At 44.1% G+C, this 24,151-nt stretch overlaps 1 protein-coding gene across 1 annotated transcript; it reads left to right on the top strand.

The window, feature by feature from the left end:
- Window positions 1–11,892: 11,892 nt before the first annotated feature.
- On the top strand, window positions 11,893–23,939 carry LOC118837371 (cytochrome P450 2B4-like). The gene is made up of 9 exons (XM_036744219.1): window positions 11,893–12,094; window positions 15,174–15,336; window positions 15,588–15,737; window positions 16,155–16,315; window positions 16,669–16,845; window positions 19,416–19,557; window positions 20,097–20,284; window positions 21,255–21,396; window positions 22,626–23,939. The coding sequence occupies exons 1-9, from the start codon at window positions 11,921–11,923 to the stop codon at window positions 22,805–22,807; spliced, it is 1,479 nt and encodes a 492-aa protein (XP_036600114.1). The 5' UTR covers window positions 11,893–11,920; the 3' UTR covers window positions 22,808–23,939.
- The last annotated feature ends 212 nt before the right edge of the window (window positions 23,940–24,151 follow it).

Genomic DNA, 24,151 nt, shown 5'->3' with positions numbered 1-24,151 from the left:
CATCTGATGCAAAAGGGCAGGGGTAGCAATTGTGATCTCAGACAAAGTTATGGCTAAAATAGATTTAATCAGAAGAGATAAACAAGGTAACTACATTTTGATAAAAAGTACCATAGACAATGGAGCAATGTGAATATTGAACCTATATGCACCAAATACCATAGCATCTAAATTTTTAAAAGAAATGTTAAATGAATTTCAGGTGGAGATAGATAGTAGTACTATCATAGTAGGGCATTTTAATCTTCTCCTCTCAGAACTAGATAAATCTAACCAAAAAATAAATAAGAAAGAAGTTAAGGAAGTGAGTAGAATTTTAGATAAGCTAGATGTGACACATACACACGATGTCCAATCTATGAGCTTCAGAGTAAACTGGGTGTAAGGTTTTGTGCAAGAAGAAAGAGAGAGAGAGAGAGAGAGAGAGAGATAGAGAGAGAGAGTGAGAGAGAGAGAGAGAGAGAATGAGAGAGAGAGAAAGAATGAGAGAGAGGGAGAGGGAGGGGGGAGAGAGAGGGAGAGGGAGAGAGAGAGAAAGAAAGCTAGCCAGTAAACCCCAAGTTAAGTGGGCAGCTTCTGGCCATCATCAAAGTATCTGGTCACTGTATTCCAATGGTTCTGAAGAAGAAAGTGAGGCTGGTGACCTTGCACAGACTTCCCTCACTCAAATCAAAGACACCTGCATTCATGTCGTTATTTTCCTGATGCCACGGTTCTCCTCAAAAATGAAAGACAAACACAGCCTGTGAGTAGACCAAGCTGCCTGAATGAGGACCCAGCTAGTTGAGTAACTCAGCTAGTACTCTCCTTCTCTCTCTCTCTCCCTCTCCCTCTCCCTTTCCTCCTCTCCCTCTCCTCCTCTCCTTCTCCCTGTCCTCCTCTCCCTCTCCCTCTCCTTCTCTCCCACTCCCTCTCCTTCTCTCCCATTTCCTCTCCTCCTCTCTCTCTGCCTCTCCTTCTCCTTCTCTCCAATGTGGAAATGTGTTTAATATGGGCATACTCGTATAGCCTATATCAGATTGAATGCTGTTTTGGGGAAAGGGGAGTGGAGGGGAGAAATTTAGAACTCAAAATCTTATATAAGTGAATATTGAAAACACAAAATAAGTAAATAAATAAATTTAAAATAAAAATTCTGTTCTCATCCTTTCATTTGTCACAATTAGAAGGTTGCAATAGATTAAGATCATGGTTCAAGTTCATAGCAATTTTGTCCTTGGAAGTGAAGCTATGAAATATTCTAATGGTTTCAGATGATGCCCCCAGCTAGAGAGAGAAACTCGTTTCACAATGAATAGTGGCAGGTTTGGTTTGGGTGTGTTGGAGAAGGTTGCAGAGACTCTTGGATCTTATGACAGGGGCATGCCCTGCTTGCCATGAGCAAGGCCATGAGGTTGAGGGAGGTAAAGTGAGGTCAGGGGACCAGGGAGGGACCAGGATGGGCAGAGAGGCCACTTACCTGGGCGTTGGAACTGCTATCACCCTGTAAGAGGGGTTGTTGGGGTGGGGAGCGGGGGAGAAGACAAGCTAGGGGGGAGCCTCCTCCTTGGACTGGGCTTAAAGGTTTGGTGGGGGTACAAAGGTGGGCTGAGCTCAGGTCATGGATTCTGGGTGGCTCCTTCTCCTGACCACCCTCCTAGGGCTCCTGCCCCTCTTGACACTGGGTCTCCCAGCTTCCCAGAGAGGCCACCTTTCCCCAGTGCTTAAAAGATAAAGCAAGAGACTTAAGATTTCTATGCAATCTGGTCCAACTCTGTACTACTTTGTACAAGTAAGTGTTTGGTTCATTAGGTGTTATTTAAGTTCAGAATTTTAAAAAGTTAAATAAAAAGAATCATAGGATATAATGAATGTAAATTTAAGCACACTTTTTAAAAACTTTATTAATCTTTTCTTTTCATCTGTGTTTTCTTTTGTAACATACCTAATACAGGGGGCGGAGCCAAGATGGCGGCTGGTAAGCACGGACTAGAGTGAGCTCCGTACCCGAGTCCCTCCAAAAACCTATAAAAATGGCTCTGAACCAATTCTAGAACGGCAGAACCCACAGAACAGCAGAGGGAAGCAGGGCTCCAGCCCAGGACAGCCCGGATGGTCTCTGGGTGAGCTCTATTCCACACGGAGCTGGGAGCTGGGAGCTGGGAGCTGGGAACGGAGTGGAGCAGAGCCCAGCCTGAGCGGCGTGGACGATCCAGACCAGAAGCCGGGGGGAGGGGGCCCTAGCGCCCTGAATACATGAGCAGTTACCAGACCCCTCGACCCACAAACACCAAAGACTGCGGAGAAGGTTAGTGGGAAAAGCTGCGGGAGTGGAAGGAGTTCGCGGTTCGGCTTCCAGCCCCGGGGGCAGCGGAGGTGGGGCAGCTACAGCTGTTGTTACTTCCGGCTCCAGGCCCACCTGGTGGGGGGAATTAAGTGGCGGATCACAGCAGGGGTGCACAGCCTGCCGAAGATCTGAGCCCAGTCTGGACTGGGGGTCCTTGGGGAAGGAGGAGTGCGGCTCTGACAGAGCTGGCACCTCCCCCCCAAACGTAGAACATAGAACTCTGTAATCTACAAGCAGTCATACCCCACTGAAAAACTCAAGGGTCAAGTTAGTTGGTTGGGAATATGGCCAGGACGCGAAAACGCGCCCAGATTCAGTCTCAGACTTTGGATTCTTTCTTTGGTGACAAAGAAGACCAAAACATACAGCCTAAAGAAGACAGCAAAGTCATAGAGCCTACAACCAAAGCCTCCAAGAAAAACATGAACTGGCCCCAGACCATAGAAGAACTCAAAAAGGATTTGGAAAAGCAAGTTAGAGAAGTAGAGGAAAAATTGGGAAGAGAAATAAGAAGGATGCGAGAAAACCATGAAAAACAAGTCAATGACTTGCTAAAGGAGACCCAAAAAAATACTGAAAAATACACTGAAGAAAACAACACCTTACAAAATAGACTAACTCAAATGGCAAAAGAGCTCCAAAAAGCCAATGAGGAGAAGAATGCCTTGAAAGGCAGAATTAGCCAAATGGAAAAGGAGGTCCAAAAGACCACTGAAGAAAATACTACTTTAAAAATTAGATTGGAGCAAGTGGAAGCTAGTGACTTTATGAGAAATCAGGATATTATAAAACAGAACCAAAGGAATGAAAAAATGGAAGACAATGTGAAATATCTCCTTGGAAAAACCACTGACCTGGAAAATAGATCCAGGAGAGATAATTTAAAAATTATTGGACTACCTGAAAGCCATGATCAAAAAAAGAGCCTAGATACCATCTTTCAGGAAATTATCAAGGAGAACTGCCCTGATATTCTAGAGCCACAGGGCAAAATAGAAATTGAAAGAATCCATCGATCGCCTCCGCAAATAGATCCCAAAAAGAAATCTCCTAGGAATATTGTTGCCAAATTCCAGAGCTCCCAGATCAAGGAGAAAATACTGCAAGCAGCCAGAAAGAAACAATTTGAATATTGTGGAAACCCAATCAGAATAACCCAAGACCTGGCAGCTTCTACATTAAGAGATCGAAGGGCTTGGAATGCGATATTCCGGAGGTCAATGGAGCTAGGATTAAAACCTAGAATCACCTACCCAGCAAAACTGAGTATCATGTTCCAAGGCAAAATATGGACTTTCAATAAAATGGAGGACTTTCAAGCTTTCTCAGTGAAAAGACCAGAACTGAATAGAAAATTTGACTTTCAAACACAAGAATCAAGAGAAGCATGAAAAGGTAATCAAGAAACGGAAATTGCAAGGGACTTACTAAAGTTGAACTGTTTTGTTTACATTCCTACATGGAAAGATGATGAGTATGATTCATGAGACCTCAGTATTAGGGTAGTTGAAGGGAATATGCATATATATATATGCATATATATATGTTTATGTATATATATATAAGTGAATGTGTATGTATGCATGTATCTATGTGTATATGTATGTATGTGTATGTATGTGTATATATATATATATATGTAAAAGAAAGAGAGCAGACACAGGGTGAGTTGAGGATGAAGGGAAGATAGCTAAAAGAAATAAAATGAAATTAAGGGATGAGAGAGTAACTTACTGAGAGAGGGAGATAGGGAGAGATAGAATGGGGTGGATTATCTCCCATAAAGGTGGCAAGAGGAAGCAGTTCTAGGAGAGGAGGGGAGTGGGCAGGTGAGGGGGGAATGAGTGAACCTTGCTCTCATCAGATTTGGCCTGAGGGGGAATACCATACATACTCAGTTGGGTATCTTACCCCACAGGAAAGAAGAGGGAGGAAGATAAAAAAAAAAAAATAAAAGGCAGGGGGATGATGGAGTGGAGGGCAGATGGGGGTGGAGGTAATCAAAACAAACACTTTGGAAAGGGGACAGGGTCAAGGAAGAAAATTCAATAAAGCGGGATGGATTGGGAAGGAGCAAAATGTAGTTAGCCTTTCACAACATGAATATTGTGGAAGGGTTATACATAATAATACATGTGTGGCCTAGGTTGAATTGCTCAACTTCTTAGGGAGGGTGGGTAGGAAGGGAAGAGGGAAGAGAATTTGGAACTCAAAGTTTTAAAATCAGATGTTCAAAAACAAAAAAAGTTTTTGTATGCAACTAAAAAATAAGATACACAGGCAATGGGGCATAGAAATTTATCTTGCCCTACAAGAAAGGAAGGGAAAAGGGGATGAGAGGGGAGGGGGGTGATAGAGGGGAGGGCTGACTGGGGAACAGGGCAACTAGAATATACGCCATCTTGGAGTGGGGGGGGAGGGCAGAAATGGGGAGAAAATTTGTAATTCAAACTGTTGTGAAAATCAATGCTGAAAACCAAATATGTTAAATAAATAAATGGCATAAAAAAAAACATACCTAATACAGAAATATTTTACATGAGTACACAAACATAATCTAAATCAAATTGCATACCTTCTCAAGGGGAGGAGAGGGGAGGAAAGGAGGGAGAGAATTTGGAATTTTAAATTTTAAAAACAATGTTAAGAATTTTGTTTACATGAAATAGAGAAAAAAAATGAAAAGTAAATGTGAAAAAAGTTATAGAAGAAAAAAGAAAACCTTGTGTATCAGCAAGGCAATACTAACAATATAGATGATAATTTTCAAAATGCCTATGTGGTTCTGTATTGCAAAATACATTAGACTCTCCACATAGAAGATAGAAGAAGAAAATCATTTAATCAGACACCAAATAACCAGATCCCATAACCAGTAAGTCCACAACATCACAGTAGAGAACCATTCCATCCTAAAACCATCTGCCCCCTGCTGGGGCCTTCCCACAAATACACTCACAGTGACCACAGCATATCTGCTCTCACTTTCAGTTCTGTCGTAACTGCTCTCTCAGCATTTTCTGTGATACAATCTCCTTTTCTTCTCAGCAAACTCCTCCCACCATATATGACTTAGTAACCAATGAATAGTCTCATAGGACTGTGATGCACATGCAATGTTTTCAGGGACATATCCACAACACAGGCAAACACAGCATTGTAGGGCCACAGCCACACTGATTGGCATGCCATCACTCAAAAGGACATGGGCACACACACTGGGTTGGCCTTTCACAAAGTATTTGTCCCCAGGGTTGATAAACAGGCATATGCCCATGGAGTTAGAATGACAGTTTCCTTCCAAATGTCAGGAGCGTGCATTCTTCTTTATTCCCCACACCCAGTGTCACATCAGAAGAGTCTGGGAGGGAAAAACTTCAAATCAAACTTTATCGACTGGATCTGAACTATCCTCTAGTGGCTAGCACAGGGCTGGACCTGTGTTTAAAAAATAATAATGATGATAAGAACAGTGATAATAATAACAGCTAGCACTGATATCTAATAGGAATTTATACCTAATAATAATATTGTTATGTTATAAAATAATTAATTATAACAATCTAATAAATAACAATTATAATATTAAAATTATACCTAATAATAATGACAACAGCTGGCATTTGAGGTTTACAAAATACTTTTCATGTATTATCTCACTGGGTCCTCATAACACCCTTGCGGGGTAGGTGGTATTAATATCCTGTTTGACAGATGAAGAAAATGAGGGAGACAGAGGCATAACCAATCAATGCCCACTTGCTGATTGTGCTGATTGCCCCTTTTCCTTCTTCTTCATCATTAGTTCAGAGAATTGACATTTGCTCCAGCCCTTGCTTGCTAAAGGCCCATCTACTCCTAATTGCTTCGATCCTAGAATTCTTTCTTGCAGAGACTATCTAGGACATATGGTTCTTTTCCCTAGGTCACAGCTGGGAAAAAGGAGTAACATCACAGAGGACAATGGATGACCCAGTGGCCTTCATCCTGACTCACTCTTCTTTCTGACCCTCCCAGGGACAGGAGCAGCCACAGGATCAGGATGACCCTGCTCCTGTCTAGGAATTTCTGAGGTCAGAGGGATTGGACTGGGAAGTGGTCAGCATCTTGATTTGGAACTGTGAAGAACAGGGGAGTCAAGAGTAAAGAGATGGGGAGGTCAGAGTCCCTCATTAAAACCACCCTCTGTCTCCAGGGAGAATCCCAAGGGACTAGTGGGTGGTGTCTGTGTATGTATGCCCAGGCAACACCCCTCTTCTGTCTCTCAGAATATTATCACTCTCTATATAGATACCCAGACAACCAGATACCCACCAATAATTAACCAATCATTTATTACATGCTCACTATGTGCCAGGAACTGAGGATAGAAATGGAAAAATGCAGCAGTTCCTGCCCTCAGGGAGCTTCTATTCTCTTGGGGCTGATAACATATGTATAGATAATTAGAAACCTTTCATATCCCAACTAAGTTCAAGGTAATTTTGTTTTTGGTGGGGGGGAGATCAGAAAAACCTTGTTGCTGAAGGTGGTGTTTGAGTTGTATGTGGATTCCAAGGAATGCTCATTTGTCTAGAGATTCTAAAAAGTATTCTAAAGGGAACCAGGACTTTTCATTTTGTATTGCTTGCTATTTTCAAAGAATTTTTTTCAAAACTCTCCTGCCAATGATTAAAATTAATTAATTAATTTTAATTAGTAATATTAATCTTTAATAAAAAGATTTGTTCTGTGAAACTTGGACTTAGTCAACAGGCTGCTCCCAAGGATCCAGAAGGCCACATATGACCTGGAGACCACTGGGTCCCCACCGCTATATCTCTGCTTCCTTCTGAACTCCCTTCTCTTCTATTCTGGGTAACCCCATCCCCCCAGCTGATTGTAATTATAAATTGCACCCAAATACTGTTTTAAGTCATTCTGTGAATACATGCCAGAAATCTAAAAAATTGCTAAATTGTTTGCTGAAATGCTAGCCACAAAATGTTTAGCACATGAGAATTACTAGTTTCCCCAGACCTGATTTATGTTACAGACTGAGTATGTTATGAACTATAAGTCGATCTCCCCTGGGATGCCAGCGTGGGGAGGTAATGAGCCAATGAGTGTGAAAAATAATGGGCTAAACCAACCCTTTTCATTAGCTCCCAGGCTCCCCCCGACTGAACATGGTCCAAACCACCTGCTGGGTAGGAAGAAAGGAGTGCAGTATCCTAGCTCCTCTGGGTCCAGCAGTTGTCTTTCAAGACTACACAGGGAAGCAATGCCAATGGTGTCAGTGTTGGGAGGTGGCAGATGGCCAGAGAGAATTTGAGCCTTTTCTCACACCCCTGCTCCCTAAAGGTGGTGTTCTATGCTGAAAATGATAGTAGAAGAGTTCAGATGGCAGAAAGAACTGTCTATAGTGAGGAACAGATGGGGAACCAGTGGTTCCCCATTCCATCCCCATCTCAGAGCAGCCCCTCAGGCTAATGGGTGTCTCTGTGAGGGAGCTGATGGTAGAGAAGGGGCAGAAAACCAGGATAAAGGATGCTTTTATTCTTTTAAACCTATCCTCAAGGTATCTCTCTTCCTTTTCCACACTGTAAGAAGACCAGCCTCAAGCCACATAGTAGCAAGGAGAGGTATCTCCAATATCCAGAGAAAAAACCTTCGGCTGGGAACGAGGTCCTGGGTTCTAGCCCCAACTCTTTCCTGATTTTCTGTGTGACTTTGGACAAGCTTTGTCTCCTCTCTCAGACTTAATCTCCCTATTTGTACAAAGAAAAGGGTGGTGACTAAAGTCCCTCAAAACCTTTGAGAACCTGTGATTGTATGTTTCTCTCCATTATCTCCATGTTTCTGTCTCTAATTGTTTCTTTATATTTCTTTTGAGACTTTCTGTCAATCTTTTTCATTGTCTTTAGATTTTTCCCTCTGTGTCTCTTTCTTTCACATCTGACACAGAGCTTCTGTGTTTTTCCCTGACTTTCTGTTAAAGGTTCCCAATTCTAAATTCCTCATCATCACTTTTGCCTCATTCCTTTAGCCCATAAAGTTTTCTCTCTGAGAGGGACCTTGGACAAAGCTGGGAAGCTGAAATGCCTGTGTCTCTCCTGCCACTGACACTTACTCAGACCAGCAGATGACAGCTAGGCCAGGAGGAAGAGAGAGTCAGAGAGAAAGGAGGATTGTGTCAGAGGGACAGAAGGATGGGTGGGGATGGAGACAGATGAAAGGGAGGAGATGAAAGGGATGAAGAGACAGAGAAGGAAGTCTGAGGAGTAGGTAGGTCTCTGTAGACCAACAGCACTGAGGGGTAGGTATTTGGCAGGTACCCCAAACCTAATCTGCTGTCCCCAGAGGGTACCCCAACTGCAGACTTTCCCCACTTGTAGGTCAATCTGTCTGGCTGGCTACATAGCTGACTTCACATGGGAACTCATTATAGGTTCCAGCTGCCAGGGGATCTACTTTTCTCATTTTGTTTTGTCTTCATCTCTCCCCACCCCCACCAATTGTTTTCTCTTTTCTTCTTCTCTCCTTCTAAAGCTTCCTTTTTGTCTCTGGCTCCTCTATGGATCTATGTCTCTCTCTTTCCCTCTCTCAGGCCTCTTCCTCTCTCCCTTCCCAATGTCTGGCACAGAATAAGTGCTTAAGAAATCCTATTCTCCAATTTGGCCCTATGCCCAAAGGGCTATAAAACCGTTGATCCAGCAATACCACTTCTAAGTCTGTATCCCAAAAGCATCATAAAAAGGGAAAAGGATCCACATGTCCAAAAATATGTCTAGCAGTTCTTTATGTGGTGGCAAACAATTGGAAATTAAGGGGATGCCCATCAATTGGGGAATGGCTGGACAAGTTGTGGTACATGAATGTAATGGAATACTACTGTTTCATAAGAAATCATGAGCAGGCAGACTTCAGAAAAACCTGGAAAGACTGGCATGAACTGATGAGCAGAACCAGAAGAACATCGTACATTGGAACTTTCTATGGAAAATACTACCCATATCTAGAAAAAGAATTCAGATCAATGCATACTATTTTCTCCTTTTTTGTTTTTTCTTTCTCCTGGTTTTACCTTTGTTCTGATTCTTCTTTCACACTGTGCTTAATATTTAAATATGTTTAATATGAGTATTCTTGTATAGCCTATATCAGATTGCATGCTGTTTTGGGGAAAGAGGAGTGGAAGAGGGGGAAAATTTGGATCTCAAAGTCTTCTAAAAGCAAATGTTGAAAACTAAAAATAAATTAAAAATATGAAATAAAAAATAAATTCTGTATGATTTATTACCAGTAAATGTTTGATTAGCACACCTATTTTACATACTTATTTACCCAGGGTTGGGTAAAAATTTCTTGGGACAAAAAGGAGTTGTGAATGGAAAAAGTCTAAGAAGGCCTGAGCTAGAGAACTGTTTTAGCAGAATTGGAGCTGGCAGGCTGATCTAGTCATAGACAACTGTGCAGCTGATTTTGTACCAATAGGGAGCTTTGAAGGTGAGGGTGTGTGTGTGTGTGTGTGTGTGTGTGTGTGAGAGAGAGAGAGAGAGAGAGAGAGAGAGAGAGAGAGAGAGAGAGAGAGAGAGAGAGAGAAAGAACAGTCCTAGAGATGTGGGGGTTGGAGTCTCAGAAAGTAGGATCTTTCCTATACTGGTAAGATGGCTTCACACAGTAGGTCAGATGACCTGCATCCTTTTTGGCATCTCAGGGAGAAACTATGGACTTGGGGTTCAGGAAACGCCCCCACACTGGGGAAATACTATTGTAGGAGCTAGAGCCATTGACCAAAGAGATTGGACACCACCCTTCCATGCCCCACACCCCACTCCTGCCCCAAACTCCCTGAAGGGTGTTGGAGAACCTTGAGAGAGAGGGGTCAAACAAAACCTACATGACTTGCCAGGCATGGGTGTGTGTGTGTGTGTGGGAGGGTAAAGGGAATCACTGTTAAGGGTTATTTCCTCCTTTAGTCTAAGAACTGCTGGACAGCAAGGGTTGTTTTAGCTTTTCTTTGTGGTTGTGAGCACTCAGGACAGCTCCTGGGATGTAGTAGGTGTTTAATAAATGCTTGTTGACTGACAGCCTCAGTTTAACTATCCTTAAAATGAAGGATCTCTCAGGTTCTTTCCCACTCTGAGAGCCTGTAGTTATGTGTTTCTATTTGTCTCTGTCTCTGTCTCTGTCTCTCTCTCTCTCTGTCTCTCTCTCTCTGTCTGTCTTTCTCTCTCTGTCTCTGTCTCTGTCTCTGTGTGTGTGTGTGTGTGTGTGTGTATGTGGTCTTCTTTCTTTCTTTCTCTGTCTCTCTTTGTTTCTCTTTGTCTCTCTATCATTATCTCTTTGCCTCCGTGTCTGTCTCTGTCTTTTTGTCTGTGTCACTGCCAGTCCCTGATTCCAAGCATCACTTCATTGTATGATTCAACTGTCCTGGTCTGCCTTGGTTTCCTTCTAGGACAAAATAGGCTGGGAGGCTAGGAATGCTTGAATCTCTTCACCTCATGACATTCAAGGCTGTACCTAGGGGAAAGAGAGGCAAAGCTCAGGGCCAGAGCAATGGTAACAGGCTAGGGAGAGCAAGGGAGGAGGACAGGGAAGCAGGGGTCCAGTAGACCAGAGGACATGGAAGATTTGGAACAGATAGAGAGAACAGAGAACTGAAGAAGTCAGAGTAGCTGGTGGCTGTAGATCTAGACTCTGGATAGGCAGGAGAGGGAGGCAGGCAGGCAGGCAGGCAAAGTCTGCCTGAAATCCATCCTGGTGCCCCTGGAAAGTGCTCCCTGCCGCTATCTCTAGCCTTCCCCCAACCTATTGGCCTTCTGTGTATCTCCCATGGGCTGCAGCTAGGAACTCACTACCATCTCAAAGCCTCCAAGGCACACTGGCATTTCATCTCTGTCTCTGTCCTTCTCTCAGCCTCTCAGCTCCCCTTTGTCTTCTCTCTGTCTCATTTTCCTGTCTTTTTCAGTCTCATTCATCCCTCCTTTTGTTCTCTTCCACTTTAGCCTTTGGGAGGCTCTAGTTGGGTCAGGAAGGTTCCTAGCACCCCAGGTTGCCCTGTCATGGACTCTGGTGACTCCAAAAATCAGATAGAGTGTAGGGAGTGCAGAGGTTATCAGTTAACTTTTACTTTTTACTGATCTATGTCATGCACATGACAGAGGCAACATAGGCAACAACAAAACAGAATTGAGGAAGGGACAGAGAAAGACAGTAACAGAGAGCGAGAAGGGCGCGGGGTGTGGGGGTGGGGTGGGGGGGGGGAGAGGAGACAGGAAGAGACAAAGACAGACAGGAGAGACAGCAGCAGGTGGTGTCCCAGGGCTGGGCAGGAACAGTTGCAGGTGTAGTGGGGCTCTGGTGGAAGCTACAGCGACTCTTGGATCCTATGACAGGGGCATGACCCCCTTGCCACGGGTAGGAGGTGCAGGGGGGAGTGGTGAGGTCAGGGGACCTGGGGGCGACTGAGATAGGCAGAGAGGTCACTTACCTGGGGGCGGAGCTGAGCGGGTTCTAGCGTGGGGGGAGAGGACGAACTAGGGCGGGGCCTCACTCCTGCACTGGACTTAAAGTCTTGGCAGGGGCGCAAAGCAGCGCAGAGACAGCACCATGGATTTCGTGTCACTCCTTCTCTTGAGCGCCGTCCTGGGGCTCCTGCTCCTCTTGGCTCGGGGTCCCGCAGCTTCCCGGAGAGGCCGCCTTCCCCCAGGACCGCGACCCTTGCCTTTACTGGGCAACATTCTGCAGATGGACCGTCATGGCCTCCTGAAATCCTTTCTGGAGGTGAGGACCGGCAAAACTGTCCCGTTGGGCGTGTTTGAGTTCATGTGAGCACTTACAGGTGGCAGTGATGCTGCCTGCCTCAGTTTCCCTAAGATCTCTCAATCATGAGACATGAACGCTTTGAGATCAATCACTGTAAGGGAAACATGGGAGAGCCTAATGAACTTCTAGAGCTTTTCCTGGGGTCCCAGAGAAGTTTCCTCCCTAGCTCCCTTATCTTAAAATAAATGCTCTGAGATCACTCCCTGTGTGGGATTTCTGGGCCCTCCTTAGCCCCGGTGGGGATGCTTTCCGACTCACTTTCCCTCCTGGCTATTATCTAGGAATAAGTGCTTTGAGATCACTCATAGTTGGAAATGTGGGGGAAAGTTCAGTAATGGTGGGAGGGAGGGGTAGGGTTTTTTCTGGAAGGAGTGGACCCTCTAGAAGAAGGGAAGTAAAGTGGGTAGAGAATGGAGTCACTTATTTTCATTTTTTTGCCTCTTGGTTGGTGAGGGATAAACATTTTGAGACCTATCATGCAGAGTGGGATGTGGGTATTTCAATTGATTACCTGGAAGGGAGTTTTTATGGGAGGAGGGGAGGAAAGAGGATAGTTACATTAATTCCCTGATTGTTTCCTTCTGTTCCTGCTTCTTCAAACAAAACAAAACAAAAAACCATGAATGTATTGTGATCTTTCAGAGGGAAAGGAAGTTAGCATTTCTCTGAGCTTTTCCAGGGTGGGGTGGGGAGTGTTTCCAGTCCTGCCTGCCCTCGTTTTCCTCTGAGGAAAGAGGTGAAAGGTAGGCAGAAGGTGGAAGTATTGCTTACTATCTCTCCAGCAGTGCCTTCCACAGAAATGAGAGTGGGGGTGATGTAGGCGTGGACAAAGTGACATCTAGATTCCATTTCAGCCTTGTCACTGCCCAGCAGGGATGGTTGCTAGAAGCCTGTCCTTTTACCCCAACCCAGGCTCCTTGCTAGGGGGATCCACGAACAAAGTAGTTTGAAGGAAGGGGCAATCTGTCTTTTTTCTTTTCCTTTTAAGTATCTTATTGACTCTTTTGATATTTATTTATTTTGTTGCATTTTGAATTCCAAATTGTCTCCTTCCTCGACCCCTCTCAATCCGACGTTAAGAGAAGACCAACATTATACATGAATATGTGTATGTGTGTATATATATATACGTGTGTGTGTATATATATGTGGGGGTATATGTGTATATATGTACACGTGTTTGTGCATGTATATATATATATATGCATATATGTGTATAGCTATCTATTACTTCCATGTATCAGTTCTTTTTCTGAAGGGACATAGGATTTTCTTTCATAAGTCCTTCCTAGTTGATATCAATGATCATATTATTCATAATATCTTAGTTACTATTTGAAGAGTATTGCTGTTACTGTATACAATGTTTTCTTGGTTCTGCTCATATCACTCTGTATTATTTCCTGCAAGTCTTTTCATGTTTTTCTGAAACCTGCTTGTCATTTCTTTTCTGAAAATTTAATTTATTTATTTTCAGTGTTCAACAGTCACTTCCATTAGTTTTAAATTTTCTCCCCCTCAATTGCCCCTCCCTCCCCCTCCCTCCTCCCTCTCTCCCCAAGATGGTATGCAATCTGATATGGGCTCTACACTCACATTCCTGTTAAACACATTTTCACATTAGTCATGTTGCATAGAAGATTTATAACGAATGGGAGAAACCATGAGAAAACAAAACAAAACAGAACAGAACAAAAGAGAAAAGAGTGTGCTTTGCTCTGCATTCCGACTCCATGGTTCTTTCTCTGGATGTGGATGGCACGTTCTGTTATGTGTCCTTTGGAAAAGTGTTAGGTCCTTGCGTTGCTGAGAAGGGCAAAGTCTATCAAAATTTGTCCTCACACATTGTGGCTGTTACTGTATACGATTTTCTCCTGGTTCTGCTCACTTCATTCAGCAATGGTCTGCATAAGTCTTTCCAGGTTTTCCCGAAGTCTGATATGTAATTAGTTCCAAGCTCTCCTTATTTACTTATGATATTTCCTTTTATGTTTAGGTCATGCATTCATTTGACCATATCATTGTAAATAGTGTAAGACATTGATCTATACCTAGTTTCTGCCAGATTGCTTTCCAGTTTTCCCAGCAATTTCCAACAAACAGTGAGTTCTTATACCCAAAGCATATCAAACATGAGGTTACTATAGTCATGTACTAGTGTTTATTTTATGCCTACTGTATTCCGTGGATCCACGATTCTATTTTTTAGCCAGTGCCAGATAGTTGTGATAATTACAACCTTAAAATACAATTTTAGATCTGATGCTCCTTTTTCTACATTTTTACATGAATTCCTTTCATAATCTTGACATTTTTGTCTTTCAAATGATTTTTATTTTTTTTCTTGCTCAATAAAATAATTTTGGATAATTTAATTGGGATGGCACTGAATAGGTGGATTAGGCAGAACTGTCCTTTTGATTATATTAACTCTGCTCTCTCTCTCTCTTTCTTAACATCCCTGTCATTTCCCAAAGAAGTGAAGTTAAAGCAAATGGGAACATTGGAGTCTTAACTATTAGGAGAAGATATGATTTGCCAGGGATGGGGGAGAGGAAGATACTCCTGCCCTTTGAGCTGGTCCTCCAAGAAGTCTGGCCAGATCATCGACCATTTACTGGACTACCATTGAAGCATTGGGCCAGATCCTGGGGGAGGAGAGGAACTTCTCTGCCTCTGGTGCCAACCTGGCAGGGTGGGATAGGGACGGGGGGTGGTTCTGGGTATAATCTTAGAAGCATAGAAAATCAGAGCTGGAAGGGCCTTTAGAACAGAATGTGAGGCCTAGAAGGGCCTTTTGAATGTAGAGCATAGAATATCAGAACTGGAAGAGACTTGGGAACACAGAATGACAAGAGTTGGGAGGGATCTTAAGACATGGAATGCTGGGAGGGACCTTAGAATGCAAAACATAGAAGGTTAGAGCTAAAAGGGGCCCTACAAAACTTTTACTTTAAACATATTCCCCTCCATTGTACAGAGGGGAATGCATTGTGCCAACTGGGATCTAATGGGTTGGGGCTTTTCCCCACCATAGCTTCGGGACAAGTATGGGGATGTATTTACCATCTACCTGGGCCCTCGACCTGTGGTTGTGCTATGTGGGCCTGAGGCTGTGAAGGAGGCCCTGGTGGAGAAGGCTGAGGAGTTCAGTGGTCGAGCACCTGTGACGATCGTTGATTCAGTCTTCCAGGGGCAGGGTGAGTGAGCAATGACATGGCAGGGGTTGGGGACGAGTGACAAGGTGGTGGTAAGGCTCAAGGAAGGAGGGACTTCAGACTCCGAGGATCAGAGAAGCAGTCAGGTAGGGCCTGAAGATAAAGAGAGGATGATCAGGGTGAACAGAGGAGAGTGAACAGAATGTAGAGGAATAAGAAAAGGGAAGAGAGATTTGAGGAAGGAAGGATGTGAGTAACACAGGGTCCCAAACCCCATCCCCTTTTGCCTTTAGGGGTTGTCTTTGCCAATGGTGATAGGTGGAAGGCCTTGCGCCGATTCTCCCTGGCCACTCTTCGAGATTTTGGCATGGGGAAGAGAAGCATTGAAGAACGGATCCAAGAGGAGGCCCAGTGTCTGGTTGAGGAGCTCCGGAAATCCAAGGGTGAGAAAAAGGATGCAGGCAAAATTAGAAAAGAGATAGAGACATTCAGGGAGACACAAAAAGAAATAGATGTATGTAGAGGGACATAGTGACAACTATAGAGATAGACTGAGAGACAGAAGATGAGAAAGAGAACAAAAGAGAAACTGACCACCAGGGAGGCACAAAGGATTGGGGCTAGATCCTAGGGGTGGGGAGAAACTTCTTTTCCCCAGAAGCTGAATCGAGAGGGATTGATGATGACTGTTGGTCTAATCTTAGAAGCATAGTAGTTATACAGCAGCAGAAACATAGAAACAGAAGAACAAAGAAGCAGAAACACTGGAGACACAGGAGGTTCCCATTGACCTCTTGAACCTCTTCTCTCCACTCCTCCCCCCCTTCCCTCCATTCCTTTTCTGTTCTCTCCTTTTTCAGGAGCCCTGTTGGAGCCCACTGTCCTCTTCCATTCCATCACCGCCAACATCATCTGCTCCATTGTGTTTGGTGAACGCTTCTCCTATGATGATAACCAGTTTCAGGACCTGCTGAACAAGTTCACTGACACTTTTGCCATAGCAAGCTCTCTGTGGGGCCAGGTGGGGCTTGGGAGGACAAGGATAGAGTGACACTGAGAGAGAGAGAGAGAGAGAGAGAAGGAAAAGAGGACAGAGGAGGAGACACAGAAGAATAGAGTGCATTGGAGGACAGGGACCCAGAGAAGGGACGCAGGGACACAGGGAGGGGAAAACACAGGGAAAGGAAAACAGAGAAATAGGTGATAAGGACGCAGGAAGAAGTGGGCACAAAGAAATAGGGAGGGAGAGGATGCAGTGAGCAGGTACATTGCAGAAGTGAGAGAAGGAGGGTGGCCCAGGCTTGGAGGAATGCTGACTCCTATGGAGGATAGGGGGCTCATCCTATTCTATCTTCCCCTTTTCCTCCACATCAGCTGTTTGAGCTGTTTTCAGGTTTCCTGAAGTTCTTTCCTGGTTCCCATCGGCGTGCTCACAACAACCTGACACTCATCAATGCCTTCGTTGCTGACAAGGTGGAGAAGAACAAATTGAGCCTGGACCCCAGTGCCCCCCGAGACTTTATTGATATGTACCTGCTCCGTATGGAGAAGGTGGGCAATCCCTTCCCTCCCCCCAAGTACTGAAACCGCGCGAGCGGGCATGTGTGTGTGTGTGTGTGTGTGTGTGTGTGTGTGTGTGTGTGTGTGTGAGAGAGAGAGAGAGAGAGAGAGAGAGAGAGGAGAGAGAGAGAGAGAGACAGAGAGAGAGACAGAGAGAGAGACAGAGACAGAGGTGAAGGAGGTAGAGGGGAGAGGGAAAGACAGAGGAGAGAAAGAGGGGAGGGAAGGAGGGAGAAAGAGAGAATTTAATCCAGTTGTTCTCTTGGTGAAATTTAGTGGCCAGCACACTTGTGGGGTAGAGACAGAGAGAAGGAGAGAGGCCAAAAGATTTTCACCAAAAGAAAGGGAGCTATAGAAAGAAAAGTAGACAAAGAATGAGAGAGAGCTGCAGAGAATGTGATTTAAAAAAAAAAAAAGGAAGGAGGGATAAACACAGTGAGGGAAAAAGAGAGACAGAGGGGGTTTTCCCAAGGCTTTGTCTCTTCTGAGCCCCACCCCCTTTCTCTTTCTCTCTCTTTTGTTCCTTGGTGATCTCATGAACTGCTCCCTTATCTTTCCCAGGTTAAACCTCTATGTAGAGGTGTGGAGGGAAACCTCTACAAATCCAGCTTTCATTTGTCTTGTGAGCTCCAGCCCTACATTTCCAAGTGTCTGCTGGACAGCTCCTTCTGCAGCTGTGATCCCATAGGCACCTCAGACTGTAAATACCCCAACTAGATTGAAAGCACTTGAAGGCAAGGGCTATCGTTTGCCTCTTTTTGTATTCCCAGTGCTTAGCACAATGCCTGGCACATAGTAGGTGCTTAATATTTATCGAATGAAAGAATGAAGCTACCAAAAAAGGACTTCATGTCCCCTCTCCCTCTTCCCCATCTATCCATCCTGCAGTCTCCAGTGTTTCTATTGCTGGCATGAACACTTCCCAGTTATCCCTCTTTGTAACCTCAGAGTCAGCCTTGACCCTTAATTCTCTCTTTCACCCCTTGTCCAATAAGATTCCAAGTCTTATCATTTCACCTTCAATGGCAACTCAGTACTAAGTTCCACTCACATGACCTTTCCTCTAGTTGAAGCCCTTAGTAACTCTCAGCTGGTTTAGCATAATGGCTGTTTAATTGGCCTCTCCACTTCCAATTTCACCCTCTGTAATCTAGCCTCCACTCAGTCAGTCAATAACCATTTATTATGTCCCTATGGTATGCCCAGTACTGTGCTATGCATTGGGGATACAAAAAGAGGCAAAAATATAATCCCTGCTTTCAAGGAGCTTGCAATCTGATGGACCCCCACAGCTGCTAAATTGATATTCCTAAAGCACAGACCTGACTATTTCTTTCCTCTGTTCAAGAAATTTACAGGTGTCCTATTGCCTTAGAATAAAGTTAAGAAAATCTCAGTATGGCACCTAAAACCCTCTAATGTGCTTTTCTTTTCAGTTATCTCTTACATTGTTCCTTTTTGAATTTACTATTCCTGTCAAACTGGTCTTCAAGCTCTCTTTTTCCTGCTCATAGGAAATTCCATATCCTGCTTCCTTGCCTTTGCCCAAGCTGTGGCCCATGCCTGGAATAACATCCCTCTGTTCCTCTGCCTCATAGAATCCCTAGTTTGTTCAAAGCCCAGCTCAGGTGCTGCTTCTTACATGAGTGGTTTTTTATTGCCCCCAGTTGTTCATGCTATCTCCTTTTTGAAATTACTTCATAGTACTTTGTATGTAGTCTTTGGTTTTACTCACCTCTGTGTTATATCCCCCTTGTCCCCAAATGGAATAGAAAGTCCCCAAGGGGACTGTCTTGTTTTTATCTTTATATTCTCAGCATTTGGCAAGATGTCTTTCACTACTTGATAGATGCAATAGTTGCTAGATGAATTGAATGGAGAGAGAGGGGCAATGTGGTTCAGTGAAAAGAGCATTGATCTCGGTTAAACTCCACCTGTATCATTTACTACCTGTGTAACCAAAGGCAAGTCAGTTATTTCTCTAGACCTCAGTTTCCCCATCTGTAAGCTGAGGGATTTGGACTTGATGTCCTTTAAGGTCCTTTCCTACTCTAGAACTATGGGGTAGAAATAAAATGGCCACAGGTGAGAGAAAAGAGACAGAAAAGGAGGGAGCCAGGGAAAGATGAACAGAATGGGAGATGAAAAGGCCTGAGGAAGAGAAAACAGAGATGTGTGTGTGTGTGTGTGTGTGTCTGTGTCTGTGTGTGTCTGTGTGTGTGTCTGTGTGTGTATGTGTGTGTGTGTAGATAGCGAAGATACCCCAAGAGCCAGAAAGAGGTAGAATTATACTATAAGGATGGAGGGAATGGAGGGAGACAGAAGAAGAGAAAAGAATCAGAGGGACAGAAGGAGAAAGAAACCAAAAGACAAGAAAGGGGAGGGGGAGATGGAGATCACAGTGGAGGGATTTAGAGAGAACCAGACAATGAGTCCTGAACCTTACTGATGGAGGTGAAAACAGAGGGTAACACAGACAGATGAAAGGAGAGATTCTGAGGCTAACCTATGTGCCCCTCCTTCTCCATCTTTCTTCCTGCCTTCCTCCTTCTCATCCCTAGGAAAAGGACATCGCTGGCACTCAGTTCGACTACAAAAACCTCATCATCACTGTCATGTCATTGTTCTTTGCTGGCACCGAGACAACCAGCACCACCTTGCGCTATGCCTGCCTTGTGCTCCTCAAGTACCCCTGGGTGGCAGGTGAGTCAACGGGAGCAATTCTAGGAAGTGATCCTTCTGCCCAGAGATTGGAGACAGGCAAAGGCTCTGAGTGGAGGTGGAGGTCAGGTGGAAGGAGAGAGCCTGTTATAATTGGTTACAAGAAGACAGCTTTCCTCAGCCTCAGTTCCTAAGCCCCCATCACTGGCAAAGGTCTTTGAAGCATGCCTTAAGGGCTAAGGGATACATATGGTCACTTTCCTTGTGTCCTTCTGTGCTGTGGATAATCTTCAACAGCTCAACTCTCCCATGGGAAGCTGTCTCCCAAGGATTCCTTGCAGCTATTCTGGCTCCCATCTAAATGGATAAATTCACCCAGTTATTAAAAATGTGTAAACATATGTGTATATACATATTTGTACATACATATACACACATGTATATACATATATACACTTATATACACCATACATATATGCATATACATATGTATATACACAGATACACACATATATGCATGCAATTTTGCTTCTGGTGCACTTCCTATGAGTTGAGTTTATATGTACTTTCCTCTGTCCCAGAGAAAGTCCAGAAAGAGATTGACCAGGTGATTGGGAGAAACCGTCTTCCAGAGATCAAAGATCGAGCCAAAATGCCCTACACAGATGCTGTCATCCATGAGACCCAGAGATTCAGTGACCTCCTACCTATGAGTGTTCCCCATTCTGTGACCCAGGACACCTTCTTCAGGGGCTACCTCATTCCCAAGGTGAGACCAATAGCATCCCCAGGACGTTTTGAGTCATTCACTTCTAACTCATGTAAAGGAACTCAAGATCCCATGGAACCCAGGACTACGTGACTCCAATCTAGAACACAAGTCAAACCTGGAAGGGCACTTAGAACACAGAAAATAGAACATGAGAGTTCTAAGGGCTTTGAGAATATAGAACAGAAAATGCCAAGCTGAAACAAAAGTTAGAACAAAGAAAGAGAATGCTAAAATTGGGAGGGTTCTTAAGTTATTGACTGAAGACTTCCAGAGTTAGAAAGAACATTGAAAATAGAATGCTGGCCTTCTAGAGAGAAGGTTGGCACCGATGGGGACCCTGGAGATCTATTCCAAGGCATTTATTTTATAGGGGAAGAAATGGAAGTCTGGAGAGAATAGAATTTAACAATAAAATTGTATTCACTTTATAATAGGTTTCTGTCTTTGAACTACTCTTTATATGGAACATATGCCACTGAAAGAGCTGGAGCCAGAATTTAGGTCTTAAACCAAAAATAGTAGAAGGTTAGATAGAGCAGAATACAGATATTACCTCTCTGTGACTCAGTTTCTTTATCTCTACAGTGGGGTTGTTGGATTAAATAAGCTCTATGCCTGTGACTTTATCATCCCAGACTCCAATGTTTGTTGGTCCATGGAAATTGATGGGCAGTCTTATTACCTCTGCCTCATTCCCCAATGGTCTAAGTTCTGTTGTGCCTCAGGGTGATCTGGTCTCCTGGTGCCTACAGTGACTTGGGGCTTGGCCTAGCATCCCTGTAAATCTCAACCCTCATGTGCCTTGGCTCTAGGCTAAGCTACATCTGCCTTACTCTGGAATGGCTCTACTTGCCCAGGTTATGACCTGGCTCTGGAGGGCCTTGATGGTCTGTCCTTGGGTGATGGGGAAGATTTAGTGGAGTTCACATTCTACTTCCTTCTGGTGACACCCCCTCTCTCGTGGCAGGGCACTGACGTGTACCCTGTCCTGAGCACAGTCCTGCATGATCCCAGGTACTTTAAGAAACCTTATGACTTTGACCCCAACCATTTTTTGGATGCTCAGGGATCTCTGAAGAAGAGTGATGCCTTTATTCCCTTCTCTTCAGGTAAGCACTGCCCCAAGTTCCATAGAGCTTCTCCCTGGGGACCCTCCCCTCAAGGGCCAGCTAAAGACAACCAGCCCTAGGCTGTCTCTGTCTATAGGATTTCAATTCAGGGTGACCTGGAAGCTCAGGGGCCTTTGGGAAAGATGGGCGATATATGATAAATTGGAACCCCAAGGCCCATAGATGTCCCCTCCATACAAACTATGCCTCTTTTTATATTTATATGTAAGTACAATATAATGCATATAGTATATAATATAACCTAAATATATCTCTTCATATTTATCTTCCTTTATCAATCTATCCTTTATCATATCTCTATTAGCAAAGCAGAATTGCAGTAGCTCAAAAGAAATATGAGAGAAGCCAAGTTAGACACTTCCATTCCAAATATTCATATGGACCAGTTGTGGTAGAGCCTTCCAAGAGTTTATTGGTCTGATCAGCCTCAGTTGTAAACACTGTACCTTGACCCTGATGTAGTGGTGTCATTTTAGTCCTATTTGAGCATGAAGGACAGCAGTCAAACCAAACCTTTCTCAAGGCAGCCAAAGGCAGAGTTTGGCAGAGGAAAAAATATCTCTTTATCTCCATTGATTTTCACCCAAACGCCCTCCACCCTGTTTCTCCTCTTTATTTCCTGAGTATCATCACATGAATTTATCTTCTTAATATATAATGCCTTTAGAATATGATGCACCCACCCTTCTGCTAACACATTTTTGGTCATCCATTCCATGTCTCCAAGCCTCAGTGTACCCATGAGATCAGCATTTTGCCTCCTTGCATTAGGGTCTCTGGCTCCTCCTCTTTCTTTCTCATCCATGGTCGATTTCTATAGACACTAGAAGCCATGGACTTTGTTGCTGGCCGAAGTCCCAGTCCTCTCATTTTCTTCCAGAGTGACCCTGTTCGAGGCACTTCCTTTCTCTCAGACTCAGTTTCCCCATTTGTAATTGAAGGACTTGAAACAGGTGACCTCTGTGGTCCCTTCTAGTTGGAGAACTGTGACCCTAAATCACTTCACCTCCTTGGTTGTTTTGGGCTTGTACAAGATGGCTGCTGAGGTCCCTTCTAGCTCTTATCCTTTGATTTTGTGGGAATCAGGAGAAAACATGATGGAATCTGATGGACATGAAGGAAGTATTTTGTGCAGTTCCAAGATGGTCCTTGGGGAGGTGGGGTCCCCTTGGCAATGGCCTCCATGACACTCCTCTTTGTACCCTTAGGGAAGCGAATCTGTCTGGGAGAGGGCATTGCCAGGATGGAACTTTTCCTCTTCTTCACCACCATCCTACAGAACTTCTCCCTGAGCTCCTCCATGGATCCTGATAGCATTGACCTCACTCCTAGGCTGAGTGGAGTGGGCAATGTGCCTCCCATATACCAACTTTCATTCCACCCCCGCTGAAGGGAGCCAAGGCTGAGGCCTGGAGATGTAGCCACTGGGCCAACTTCCCTATCATCATCAATCATACTATACCCAAGGTAACCAGGCCAAGAAGAGACTGAGGAGGACATAGCACCATTTACCACCCTCAAATGAGGGAAACTTGAGGATAGATGGGATAGAAGTACCTTGAGTTTCCTCATTGATAAAGTGAGTGGGTTACCTCTGAAGACCCTTCCATATCTAGATCAGTAATGATTCTATGTTCCTAGTAAGTGACCTGAACTTCCTCCTATCCTCACAGTTCCTCCTATAACCTAACCTCCTTATATCCTACATATTCAGCCTATCTCATAACATGGAGTCAAAACCATCCTTAGCACTGTTGTGTCTCAACTGGGTGATCATGAAGTTTCTGTCCCAGGAGAGGGGAGCAAACCATATGATGGCAAAGCAAATAGAGTGTTGGATTTGGAGTCAGGAAGACCTGTCTTCAAACCCTTCCTGTGACATTGACTTACTGAGCCTCACGACCTGGGAGAAATCCCTTTCAGTTTTGCTGCTCTGCAAAAGGAAGATAATAAGGTCATTGATACCAATCTCACAAGGATGTTCTGAAACTCAGCTGAAATTATGCATAAAAAACATCGTGATTTTTTTGAATGGGACTTTTGATTTTGTGGGTGGAGAGAACACTTGATACAGTCCTCAAGTCTACATCTGCTTTCAGCAAATGGACTCAGGGAGTTGCAGGAGCAAGCTCAGCTGCAGTGAATTGTCCATGGTGACATATCCCTGGCAGGATGGTCAGAGATGCGCCATGGACATGGGTCTTCTGGTCTCTGAGGCCAGCTCTGTCTCCATTCTGCTAGTCAGCCTCTCAGAGTGCTATGTAAACATCAGACAGCAGATATTCTGGGTCAGAGGGGACTTTGGAAGGTAGAATGCTGAAGGATTTACTGTTCATTGGGTGTGTGGGGATTCAGAAATGAACTAGTCCAATCTACTCACTTGATTTTGATTCAGTTCTTTACTTTCAGAAGTGATTAATAAGCACCTGTTGTATGCATAGCAATATGTTAGGCACTGGGCATACAAAGATGATCATTCTTTCCTATAATGTACTCTTCAAATAAAGCAGTTAAAAATGTGATTGACGGATTTTGGTTTTATATCCTAGTAATTTCTGAATATCTTCGCCATTCCTCTGCTCCCATGAGCCTTTCCTTGTAACAAAAGAAAACAATTAAACCAAGACATGCAAAGGTCATGTCTGTGACATTCCACACCAAGGATCCTCTGATTTTCCAAGGAAAAGAGAGTGGTGCATGTCCTCATTTCCTCTCCAGCAGATGATGTGGGGCA

The sequence above is a fragment of the Trichosurus vulpecula genome, chromosome 2 (genome assembly GCF_011100635.1).
Source record: "Trichosurus vulpecula isolate mTriVul1 chromosome 2, mTriVul1.pri, whole genome shotgun sequence".
NCBI classification, from domain to species: domain Eukaryota; kingdom Metazoa; phylum Chordata; class Mammalia; order Diprotodontia; family Phalangeridae; genus Trichosurus; species Trichosurus vulpecula.
This window is presented reverse-complemented; position numbering and strand designations above follow the sequence as displayed.

What these genes read in the sequence shown, in the direction of transcription:
- LOC118837371 (XM_036744219.1), top strand. Translation starts at nt 11,921, where the DNA reads ATGGATTTCGTGTCACTCCTTCTCTTGAGCGCCGTCCTGGGGCTCCTG. An exon ending in TCCTGAAATCCTTTCTGGAG is followed by an intron (nt 12,095 to 15,173) that starts GTGAGGACCGGC and finishes TCCCCACCATAG; the next exon opens with CTTCGGGACAAGTATGGGGA. An exon ending in ACCTGCTCCGTATGGAGAAG is followed by an intron (nt 16,846 to 19,415) that starts GTGGGCAATCCC and finishes TCTCATCCCTAG; the next exon opens with GAAAAGGACATCGCTGGCAC.